At 44.1% G+C, this 10,437-nt stretch overlaps 1 protein-coding gene across 2 annotated transcripts; it reads right to left on the reverse strand.

Annotated features, from left to right (window-relative positions):
• Nucleotides 1-500: 500 nt before the first annotated feature.
• dcaf15 (DDB1 and CUL4 associated factor 15) lies at nucleotides 501-9,894 on the reverse strand. 2 transcript variants are annotated; one of them, XM_080464677.1, is made up of 13 exons: nucleotides 9,382-9,894; nucleotides 6,016-6,113; nucleotides 5,766-5,904; nucleotides 5,564-5,670; nucleotides 5,338-5,483; nucleotides 5,097-5,258; nucleotides 3,890-4,510; nucleotides 3,377-3,468; nucleotides 2,993-3,115; nucleotides 2,080-2,162; nucleotides 1,895-1,999; nucleotides 1,662-1,777; nucleotides 501-1,227 (listed from the first exon to the last, which is right to left on the reverse strand). In XM_080464677.1, the coding sequence occupies exons 1-13, from the start codon at nucleotides 9,475-9,477 to the stop codon at nucleotides 1,172-1,174; spliced, it is 1,944 nt and encodes a 647-aa protein (XP_080320803.1). In that variant the 5' UTR covers nucleotides 9,478-9,894; the 3' UTR covers nucleotides 501-1,171. The 2 variants fall into 2 exon arrangements, 1 of the variants encoding a protein (XP_080320803.1); XR_013935391.1 differs by lacking the exons at nucleotides 501-1,227; nucleotides 2,080-2,162 and having other exon boundaries at nucleotides 9,382-9,506.
• Nucleotides 9,895-10,437: the final 543 nt, after the last annotated feature.

The following is a 10,437-nucleotide window of genomic DNA, read 5'->3' on the forward strand; positions in this document are numbered from 1 at the left end:
GTGCCACCCTCGTGTATTTATTGTCTGAGAAAGAATCTTTTAGGATTGACGTCCACTTCTTTCTTACTCTTCCAGTCTGTATCTGATCAACCTGCTGGTGATAAATTAAGCTCGGTGGACGCTTCGTCTGAATTGAAGCTTCAATTTCGAGGTTCTGTTGATCAGTTGTTAGGCGTCGTCTTCGTCTCATGATGAAGAAGACTGTTTAAATACCAACTCTAATTGAACCAGGAAATGTAGTGGTCTATTCATGGATCCATCAGCTGCTGTGAATGTTTCCGCTAAGCTCCTTGTTAGAAAACAGCGAGTTGTGCAAATACCACTGACACCTTGAATTGTTGGACATTCTAAAGTTCAGAGGTCACATTAAATTCACCTGGAAAGGTTAGAGAGCATCTTAGCTTCACCCTGATGGTGAACAGCCCAAACGTGTGATTCAGCTTTAAAGTACATTGAGTGTATTCAGTTATGTCCTCCAGTTCAACACAACGGACTCAAAAAAGCTTTTAAACATTTTATTCTAACAAAATATCCCAGCACATATTTCCATGTCGATGACTACTGAGCATGGCGGCAACCACGTAAATGCTCGTAGTGTTTGCCCCATGACACGATGTAAAAAAAAAAAAAAACAAACGAAGAAAACAGAAGAGTTGCAAGTGAAGTTCACTGCATCTGGTTTCAAATACTGCAGCACCACGGATCCTCACAGCTCCAGTGAGCTGGTCCAGAAAAAAAGAACTAAACAAGTCGTCCAAAAGCAGCAGTCAGATTTTACACACACGCAAACAGCCACTCATTCATAAATACACAAAGAAATCCCCTTGTGAGCACGACACCGGTAAAGATATTGCATACGTTCAGTTGGAGACAAGACAAGTACATATTCATGTATAAAAACAAAGTATAAACTAAATCTTTCAGTCCAGTTCTGCCTTTTTAATAATACAATACACAAATACAAAAAAAAAAAGGAAATTATAAAACTTCATCTTGACAGTACGTCATCTGCTGAACTCTGTGACGTGAATCTGCTGCATTTAACTGGACATGTTAACAAAAACCTGTGAATGAGTGCAGATTTGACTCCATACTGAAGATGAGGCCCCGTGTGTGTGTGTGTGTGTGTGTGTGTGTGTGTGTGTGTGTGACACTTTGACACTTTCTCTCTTCACAACACAATCCAGGTACATCGGTCGCTGTCTGCCAACACTTGCAGCGACGAGCCTGCAGGCGAGAGGAAGAGGTAAAGTTCAGCTACATTTTCTTTGCACATTTAAAAATGTAAAATATGTGATTTTTTTAGTCACGAAGCTTTAAATGATGGCTGGTGCATTACAGATTGGCTGATCAATCAAAAAAAAAAAAAGATTATTATTGATAATTTATTCAAGTTGTAATGTCAAAAATCAAACTGGAAACAGATTTGATAAACCGAATCTTCTCTAAGTTTTTGGAGTGCTGCCTCGGCGCTGTGTTGGAGTGACTCAGCAGTTTTGCCTCACAGCAATTGAACAATATTGAAAAGATTCGTGAAAAATCCTGTCCAACAGTGGAGCAAGACTTTCTAAGAGGCTGAACATGGCGTTAGAACAAGACACTGTTCAGGCACTTCCGGAGGTTCGTTGATGTGGCTGTGCTCCATCCCTCCCCGGACTCACCTTTGTGCAGAGCTTCATTGGTCATGCGGGTGATAAAGCGGGAGCTGCTCTCGGGAACGAGCCACTTCATCACCGTGTTGACACAGGACTTCCTGTAAGAGCTCCAAACGCTCCCACTGACAAACACATCATGACAACACTGTCAACCGGCAAGAAAAGAAAGAGAAAAAACAACAACAACAACTGGAGGGACAGACTGAGAGGAGTTTAAAAGCACGGCGAAACTTGCTCACCTGGTCTGACCTTTCACCTCCGTCAGGTCTCCGACGCCCACAGTGCAACACACACCGGAGTTGAGGTCCCAGCTAACCTGCAGATTGGAATGGTACGTGTTTGGCCTGAAGACAAAAGCAAACAACCAGAGAGTCAATGATTATTCATCAGTCAGAGATCCGGGACCGAACAGGAGGACAAGCACCTGCAGTGCTCCTCGTCTGAGGTGGAGAAGGCCAGCAGCAGCAGGCCGATGTTGATCATCACAGTGTTGGTCTCTGGACACACCTGACATGCAAACACACGTTACCTCAATGAGTTCAAACGCAAGGAATGCTGATTCTAATGAAACTACAACAGCAAAACAGAAAAAGGTTTTGTATAACTGTGGAAAGTCTATTACAGGAACGACTCCTGCCTCAACAACAGTCTGCAGAATAAAACGTTGGTTGACTGTAGAGGCGATTTATATTCTAACTATCCTGCTGGCCTCACAACAAAAAACAAAAAACATACACTTACCAAGCACAATATTATGTTTGGTGAACTTTAACAGATTCCCAAAACTTTTGCATTTTAAGTGGTAGATTAATATCTACAGTTTCCAGGTGACGACAGTAATATATTTGATCGTGGTTTAAAATTTGTGGTCTCAGATTGGTCATAAAGCAGGGGGGAGGGGCTGCCTGACAGCAGACCACCGACATCCTGAGGATATTTTATGACACTGTTGTCAGAAATGTTGTATGACTGCAGTTACTAACAACCAATAGCACCATTATTGCACGCTGTAGAAAATGATGTTAAAGCGGCAAAGGCGATTTACCAGAAAAACGGATGGCAGATTCCAGAGGAGCCGACGTGTTGGACCACGTACACGTTCTTCATCTACTTCCATTCAGAGCATTTCCTCTGTGCTTTAATCATTGATTCAACACGATGCTTTTAGAGGTTTGTAAAACTGTATAAATGCGGATCGGTACTGCAAATTCATGGTGTCGAATTGTTACTCCCTCTACTGTGAGCTGTATCTCCAGGCAAGATACTCGTCCTCACACAGCCATAATAGGAGGAATAAGAGACTCCAGATACACAACCGGTTTTGAGTGTATACTGACCTCCAGTATCACAACGTCATAGTCGCTGAAGGAGCAGAACTGTGGAGCCCAGGCTGCGTCGCTCCGGATCACCTCATTAATAAGATATTCGAAGTCCAGAGTCAACTGCTCCACACACACACTCTGCAAGAGGGAAATATGAAACACACACAGAATTCACTCATGAAAACATTCCTTATAGAAGCACAGCAGCTGCATGTTGTTTTAGTCTCACTCAAATTCAATCCCTGATCATGTGTGCACAACGAGCTCTGATTCACTCTGAAGTCACACAGATGCAGCAGTCTGAGATACACACAGCTCAGTAATGAATGCTAAGAGTCCATAGAAAACATATGAACATTCCCACAAACATTTAAAATGCAGAGCCACAGAAACACGAACCTGTCCGTTGTGATTCCCGGTGACAAGCTGCAGGTTTCGTCCTTTCAAGTCAGTGACTGTGAAAGGCAGCTGCACTTTATCGTCTTCATAACCTGAAGAAAGAGAAGATGGGAAACAGCTGAATGAGCAGCTTCAGCCTTCATCTGGTAACATTTCTTGTTCTTCAACAGAGTATTTACTCTTGTGGTGACGTTTCCTGAAAATGTTTTAGGAAAGCAGAAAATCATGCTTTTTTAAATTCACTTGTGTGGCGAATCAAATCAAACGGACAATCAGACATTTTTATGTTGGACACAGTGCAGGAGAACTGTCATCACTTCCAACTTGTTATTGGAACAGAGGGAAACATTTCTCTCTTACAATAAAAAGAGTTAGTGGAAGGAGACTTTACATCAAATGCCTGAGATTTGGTCTGACTGGATGTCTTTGAACTTCTTTTCATAGGATCTCAAGCTGCTTGTTTGGTGCACTCTGCAATCCAGGACTACCAAATACTTTTTAATCATCTCTCACCTCCTGTGCTTTGCTCTGCTGCCCCTGGCTGTTGTAAACGGTAGTGCAGCCGTGAATAGTTGACATATCCCGGCTCGCTTGGGCAGACTTCGTGGGATGAGGTCGACTGGGACGATGAGGATGACTGGGACGATGAAGATGACGCAGGAGACAACACTTGTTCAGAGCAATGAGGCCGAGTGTGACTAACATCTGATGTAGATGCCTGAAGTAAACTAGTCCTTCTCTCCTCTGCTCTCCACTCTTTACACTCGTCCTCCTCTTCTCTTAGACTCGCTGCATTCATCCCTTTGATTCCCGGGATTCGTACAGCTTCTCCAGCTGTCCTCTTCTCGCCCAGGCCCTCACTTTCTTTACTGTCTCCTCCTCCTCCTCCTCCTCCTCCTCCCTGAGCCCGCCTGAAAAGGTCGGCAGCAAACTCCCGCGCTCGCATGGCTGCTTGCGAGTGGCACGGAGATGAAGGGACGGGACCAGGCCTGTTAGGTGGGGGACGGTTTTCGGGAGGTCCCTGAGGTAGTGAGGAAGGAGAGGCCGAGCTGGTGGGGGACGAAGATGCCGAGGATTGATTCGACAGGGCTGTTCTCTTTGTGTAAAGGATCTGAGATGACTGGCCAGGCTTACCTGCAAGAGACAAAGAATCAGAATTGAAAAGTTACCAAACGCTGAAACAGCAAACAGAAAAGTGACATCTTAAATCAAAACAAGGACTTTCAGGCCTTTGTATGTTGATAGGCTGATGTGGTTAGAACTAAACCAACAACCACAGGAGGAACGGTTCCTTTGTACGCGGCTGTGCAACATAAAGAGATTTTTAAAAAAGCCCTGCAGACTGTCTGGCTTGTGTAACATTTTCAACTGCACGCAGAGTCGTTGTGTTCCCTCGGATCTATGTAGAAACCTCCTCCAGGTTACTGTGAGCCAGAGAAGGTGACAGTGTGTATTCTTTTTAATGGAAATCGGAGCATACATTGCATTATTGTACTCCCACCATCAGTCTTCAGTGTGTTTGACGCTGAAGCATTTCAATGTGACAAAAAAAGCCATAATTTTGAAGTCAGGAACAGCAGGAAGTACTGTCAGATCAATGATTTTTGTGCTGTACTAGTTGTCCAGCAGATGGAGTTGTAGAATTTGATCTGCAAATTCAGTTGGAAATACGTATAAAAATGTTGTGATTCTGCTGTTTCTCGATGTGTGTTTGTCGTACCGGGGCAGAGTGAGATGCCGCAGGCCACCAAAGAGTAGCTGGTGTTCAGCAAGATGACCTGATCCTTCTTCAGCTGGAAAGCTGGCTGGAACGTCGGGAAGGGATAAACCACCTGGTACCTGCTGTTCAGCACAAATCCATGTTGCAGACACTCACCGCTGCCTGGTGGTGGAACAGGATGAAGTTCAGTGAGCGAGAAGCTGCAGGAGCAGCAAAACATTGGCTCTGTGTGTGTGTTTACCTGTACGTATAGTAGTGGCTGAAGGAACTGGACAACATTGAGGACACGGTTTGGGAGGTGGCATGGACGCTATGGTGATGTAGATGTCTCTGTTGTTCTCGTCACTCATCATCAAATTCATCAGAACCGAGCTTGAGCTGCGCGTACTGACCAGAAAGACACAGTTTTAGTAAACATTACAATAATGGAGACCACCTTCACAGGGCTGTTAATCATTATTTCTTACTTGAAGCCAAAGACGACAATTTTGGTGCGGTCATTTGGCCACTCACATACAGTCAGATACAGGTCACTGCAAATTTCCTCTCCCGCAAACAACCGTACATGATGGACCTGAGGAGGAAAATCAATGAAACAACCAACATAAGTTTCTGAAATGACTATAATTACAATGAATAAACGTGTTTCATTTTGAATTATCCATTCACCTGTTTGAGTCGACTGTGTAGGTTGAATTCCCACCAATAGAGATGGTAGGTATAAAAGGAGAAATAATCATCTTCTCCACAGTCGCTGGTGTAAGACAGAACGTAGCGGCCACATTTGGTGAAGCCAAGAAATATATGTCTGAAACCAGAAGTGCAGAAGCACTATTGTTATACACACGTCAATATTACCAGCACTGCATCTCATGAAGCAGCACAGTGAATTTAAAGATGAGTGAGACAACACACGAACCCCGCTCTCAGGAACTCCTCGCTGACTATGTTCTTTAATGGGACACACACCCGGGGCGGGAGCTTTCTGAAAAGGCGCTGAGAAAACTGTCCTGACAGCTGCACAAAGTCCAGAGAGCAAACACAGAAGACATACATAAAAATGCTTTCAACATCATCAACAATAACAGTTCATCTGGACAAAATTAATAGGACACATCTGTAAAAATAATGCCCCTAACGTTCAGATACTGCATGGCAAACAGAAATTAGTTTTAAATAAAGTTGGCTCTATCAAGATGTCTGGCCCCTGATTGCCCCGCTGGCATCCTGCACTGTGTCCTTGGGTTTCTGCAATGACAGGCACCAGAACTTCTGGTCACAACTGTGCGTAGCTGGTTCCACTAAGGCAGTGATTCTCAACTGGTTCGGCGGATCCCTAGTGGTCCGAGGTGTAATTCCGAGGGGTCCGTGAAAATCAAACATCTCTTAAAAAAAGATCCTATAACAGGGGTCCCCGATAGGCGGCCTGTGGGAGCCACCTTTCTGGCCGCGGAGGCCCATCAGCTGCACATCAACGTGAAATAAAGTGCGATTTGTGGGTAAAAAAATGCGCTGCGCTACCCTTTTAATCCTCATCCGACACCGTAGTCCAAGCCAGAGTCTAAGCGCATCTGACGTGATTACATCAATGCTGCGCCGCTCGGACATCCACGGATTTCAATTTCATGGCCCGCAAAACCACACGCCATCCAGCAGTGAGTCAAAATTTAAAAAAAGAAACAATGTGACCTGCAGCGTGAAAAAGTCGAGCAGGAAAAACATCAGTTGAACTCTGACTGGACTTAACAGTTTAGTTTTATATTACCGGCCCATGCTTGAGCTGCATGCAGACCGGAGCTGTCAGCAAAGTGGAGCAGGACTTCAACTCTCTGCATGCAGCCAGATTCAATGCCAACTACCCTCCAAAATCCCACAGCCGCAAAACAGAAATTGCCAAAGCTAAGAAGCAATTGATGCTGAGTGAATTTAAAAAATGCACAACTAATATGGTTGATGAAGTTTTAAGTCATGACGAGAAAAGGAAGAAAACGGTTGTGGAGCTGTTAAAGGTGCGTTTACACAGGACGACGACAAGTTTGGCACGAATCTCAATTCCTGACCGCGGATCACGATTTTGACCTGAATTCTATGATTTGGTGCCAAGGCGTCACGGACAGTCGCGACCTTTTATCATGAGTTGCAAGTAAGAGCAGGAAACTGTGGCGGATCATCACCAGTCATTACGCACCGTCAGCATTATTGTTCCGTGGTGTTGTGAGATTTACCGTCTCAGGTGCGTCTCGTGGAGGCGGGTGTTCGCCCAGGACGTAAAACAAGTCAGGTCCGCAACTGAGTATAAAAATATATGACTCCACACACCCCAGTTATTCTACCAACAGCTACTGAACAGTTCACACACTCCAGATCGCTCAGCATTCTGAGAAATTCCATGGAGTTGATCAGAGAGGCCCCTCGTCTAGCTCAGTTGGTCGAGCATGAGACTCGCTATCTCAAGGTAGAGGGTTCATGTCCCACGCCGGGCACCACCTTCCCGTGGGCTCACCACCCGCAGGAAAGGTTCTTAATCGGTGCAATGTGATCTGGGTGACAGTGCTCAGACTGCCACCCCTGCGAAATGGATAAGCGGGAGAAAATGGATGGATAGATGATCAGAGAGGATGTCACGCTGTATAATGCATCACAACGAATCCACACGCTCAGCTGCAAACTTCACGAATACAGGTGATTCTTGATATTCTTCGAAGATTTATTGGTAGCCAAAAAGATGTTCCAGGAATGTCAGGCCCATTTAAGAACTATCTTCAGATGCATTGCGTCACATTAAGAGTGGCAGGAATGAACTCAGGAACTAATCCTGCCGATGTGTAAACGCACCTTTAAGCAACTGCTGCTGTCGGATAATACTGCGACAAGAAGAGTGGAGGATTTAGTGAACTATAAATCTCTCCCTGTATCTCTGTCTCTCACAGTGTGTCAATAATTAGATGGTTGGTTTTACACTTTATTCAAGAGTGTTTTTTCATGTGACGCTCAACACAAGTCTTGAAATTCCCAGGCTTAAATTATTACCAAAACCACCTTGACTACTACTACTATAATAACAATGACGATAATAACAATGATAATAGTAATAATGGTGACATCAGCTAAAACATCTGCAATTAAAAAAACTTTTACTGACATAGTGCAAGAAAACCCACGACTGTTCCGGCCCTTGGTTTGGCATGCTGGTCTGATTTTGGCTCTGGGGTGGAATTGAGGACCCCTGTCCTATGACATTTACAGGGGTGGGGGCGGGGGTCCTCAGGGTTGACCAAATAGGTTGAGAACCACTGCACTAAGCAGGTCTTGATGAGGGTCTACTCGACTCTATGTCGGATGTATTAACAAACCAAATCAAGCTTCAACGGACACTTTACCTGTCGATTAAAACCTGATTTGTAAAATAATCTTGAAGACCAATTTGAATGTATTCAGCTCATCGATCAGAGAGAGGAAATGTACGGCAAGCAACCTAAAATCATAACTTCTCCCAGCAATAAACAAGTATATTTGGTCTAAATTGGCTCGTCTGCTTCCAGGGGCTCTGGAGTTGCATGTGGTTGACAAGTCTTCTTCTACAAGTCACATAACTTAGTTATTTGAATTTTAATGTTGTTGTACAGCAGACATTTGTGATAACTTCAATTCAACATGAGCAGACTAGTCACAGTGGTTCTCCCCTTCTTTGATTCATTTCCAAGCATGTCTGATAAACTAAAACAGGACTGCACACTTCTGTGGTGGATTTAGAGGAAGGATTTATTTACATGGCATCTTCTTTAATCTGAATCTCTGGTGTACATCATGCACTTCCAGCTTCAGAAAAATCGTGTAAAGTGGCACGAAGTAGAATAATTTCACTTTGGATAGCTCTTTGGAACTAATTGCATGACGTGTTCAAGCTTGAATCTGAGAAAAACAGACGCATTTGATCAACATATATTTCCTACAGCTACTGTTAGCGCAAGCTAGCAGAGTCCTACCAATGTTAAAGCCGTTTAAAATTAATATTACCACAGCCTTCAACAATTAGCACGCTCGCGCTCTTGTATCTCATCTGTTGGGGCATTATGGCAGCTGAAAACACCGTATAGCGATGCCACAGTTCCCGAAAAACCCTCAGTTTTCATAGTTTGTAGTAATTAGCCACCTGCAGCCGTTAGCTTTTATGTAGCTCGCCGTCGAGCTAGTTAGCAGTTAGCTCGAGAAGCTGCTGGAGGCCGAGAGGCCTTCACCATTAAAACTCAGTGTTTCGCGTTCGGTGCGGCAGATTCGTGCCTACCTTCCCACGCACGAGCAGCTTCACGACATGGTCTTTGTGTCTCCGTTGTGTTTTTTGCTTGCTGTCGTCCTTTTCAGATTTCGAGCTGGGCGCCATCTCCCTGTGAAGTGACCCTCCGCCGCGCGCAGGCGTCTCCCGGTGGGTCCGCGGGCCGCGCGAGGGCGCCCCCAACCCTCCAGAGACACGTGCGTCAAAACCAAAACAAACATTTAACACAGGACAACTAAATGTGTTCGTTTCAGCAGGGTCAGGAAAGGGGGCATTTCACAGACAAAATACAGCCCTCTAAAACTTTACACAAAGACCACGAATAGGCTTAAAATAACCACAAAAATGCAAATAATCCAATTTTCCCCAACACATTTAAGTGAATATATCAAAAACTAACCACAAAAGACTGACAAATTACTCCTAAAAGACCAACAATGACCTAAAATTACAGAATCGACACACATTCCCAGGAACAAAATGATCATAAAAATGCAGAAACAAGTTTCCAGCACAATGAAATGCAAAATCTGTTAGGCAGATAGGCCACTCCCGTCTAAAACCCAGAATCCATCCAAGGCGAATACCACCTGCCCTCATAATGTGTGAGGGCAGGTGGTCTGACCATCAGACAGACCACAAGCGTTCACATTCACACCAAACTAAACTACTATCTGACTCTTTGGGTTGTGGGAAGAACCCAGAGTACACCATACAAACACACCCAGCACTGGAATAGAACCCACGAGCCCTTACGACAAGGTGAGAGTCAACCTACTACACCACAAACCGAAAATACTCAGAAAGATCAGGGACCACTGAGAAACAAAATGTTCAACGACCAATATTCTGAAGAAAATGACCCGAGACACTTAAAAGTACCAAAATGTCAACAAAAACAGGCATCAATTCAAAAATGATCAGGCACAGAATGACTACTAAGAAAATAACGACAACATGTAATCAGTGATCATATAGTCAAATAATTAAAAAAGATTTATTACATATTGACCTCAAAATATGCAGATGAAAAATGATCTGAAAGAAATTAGTGTCTGGTGCAATGAA

The sequence above is a fragment of the Lipophrys pholis genome (genome assembly GCF_963383615.2).
Source record: "Lipophrys pholis genome assembly, chromosome: 5".
Classification (NCBI taxonomy): Eukaryota; Metazoa; Chordata; class Actinopteri; order Blenniiformes; family Blenniidae; genus Lipophrys; species Lipophrys pholis.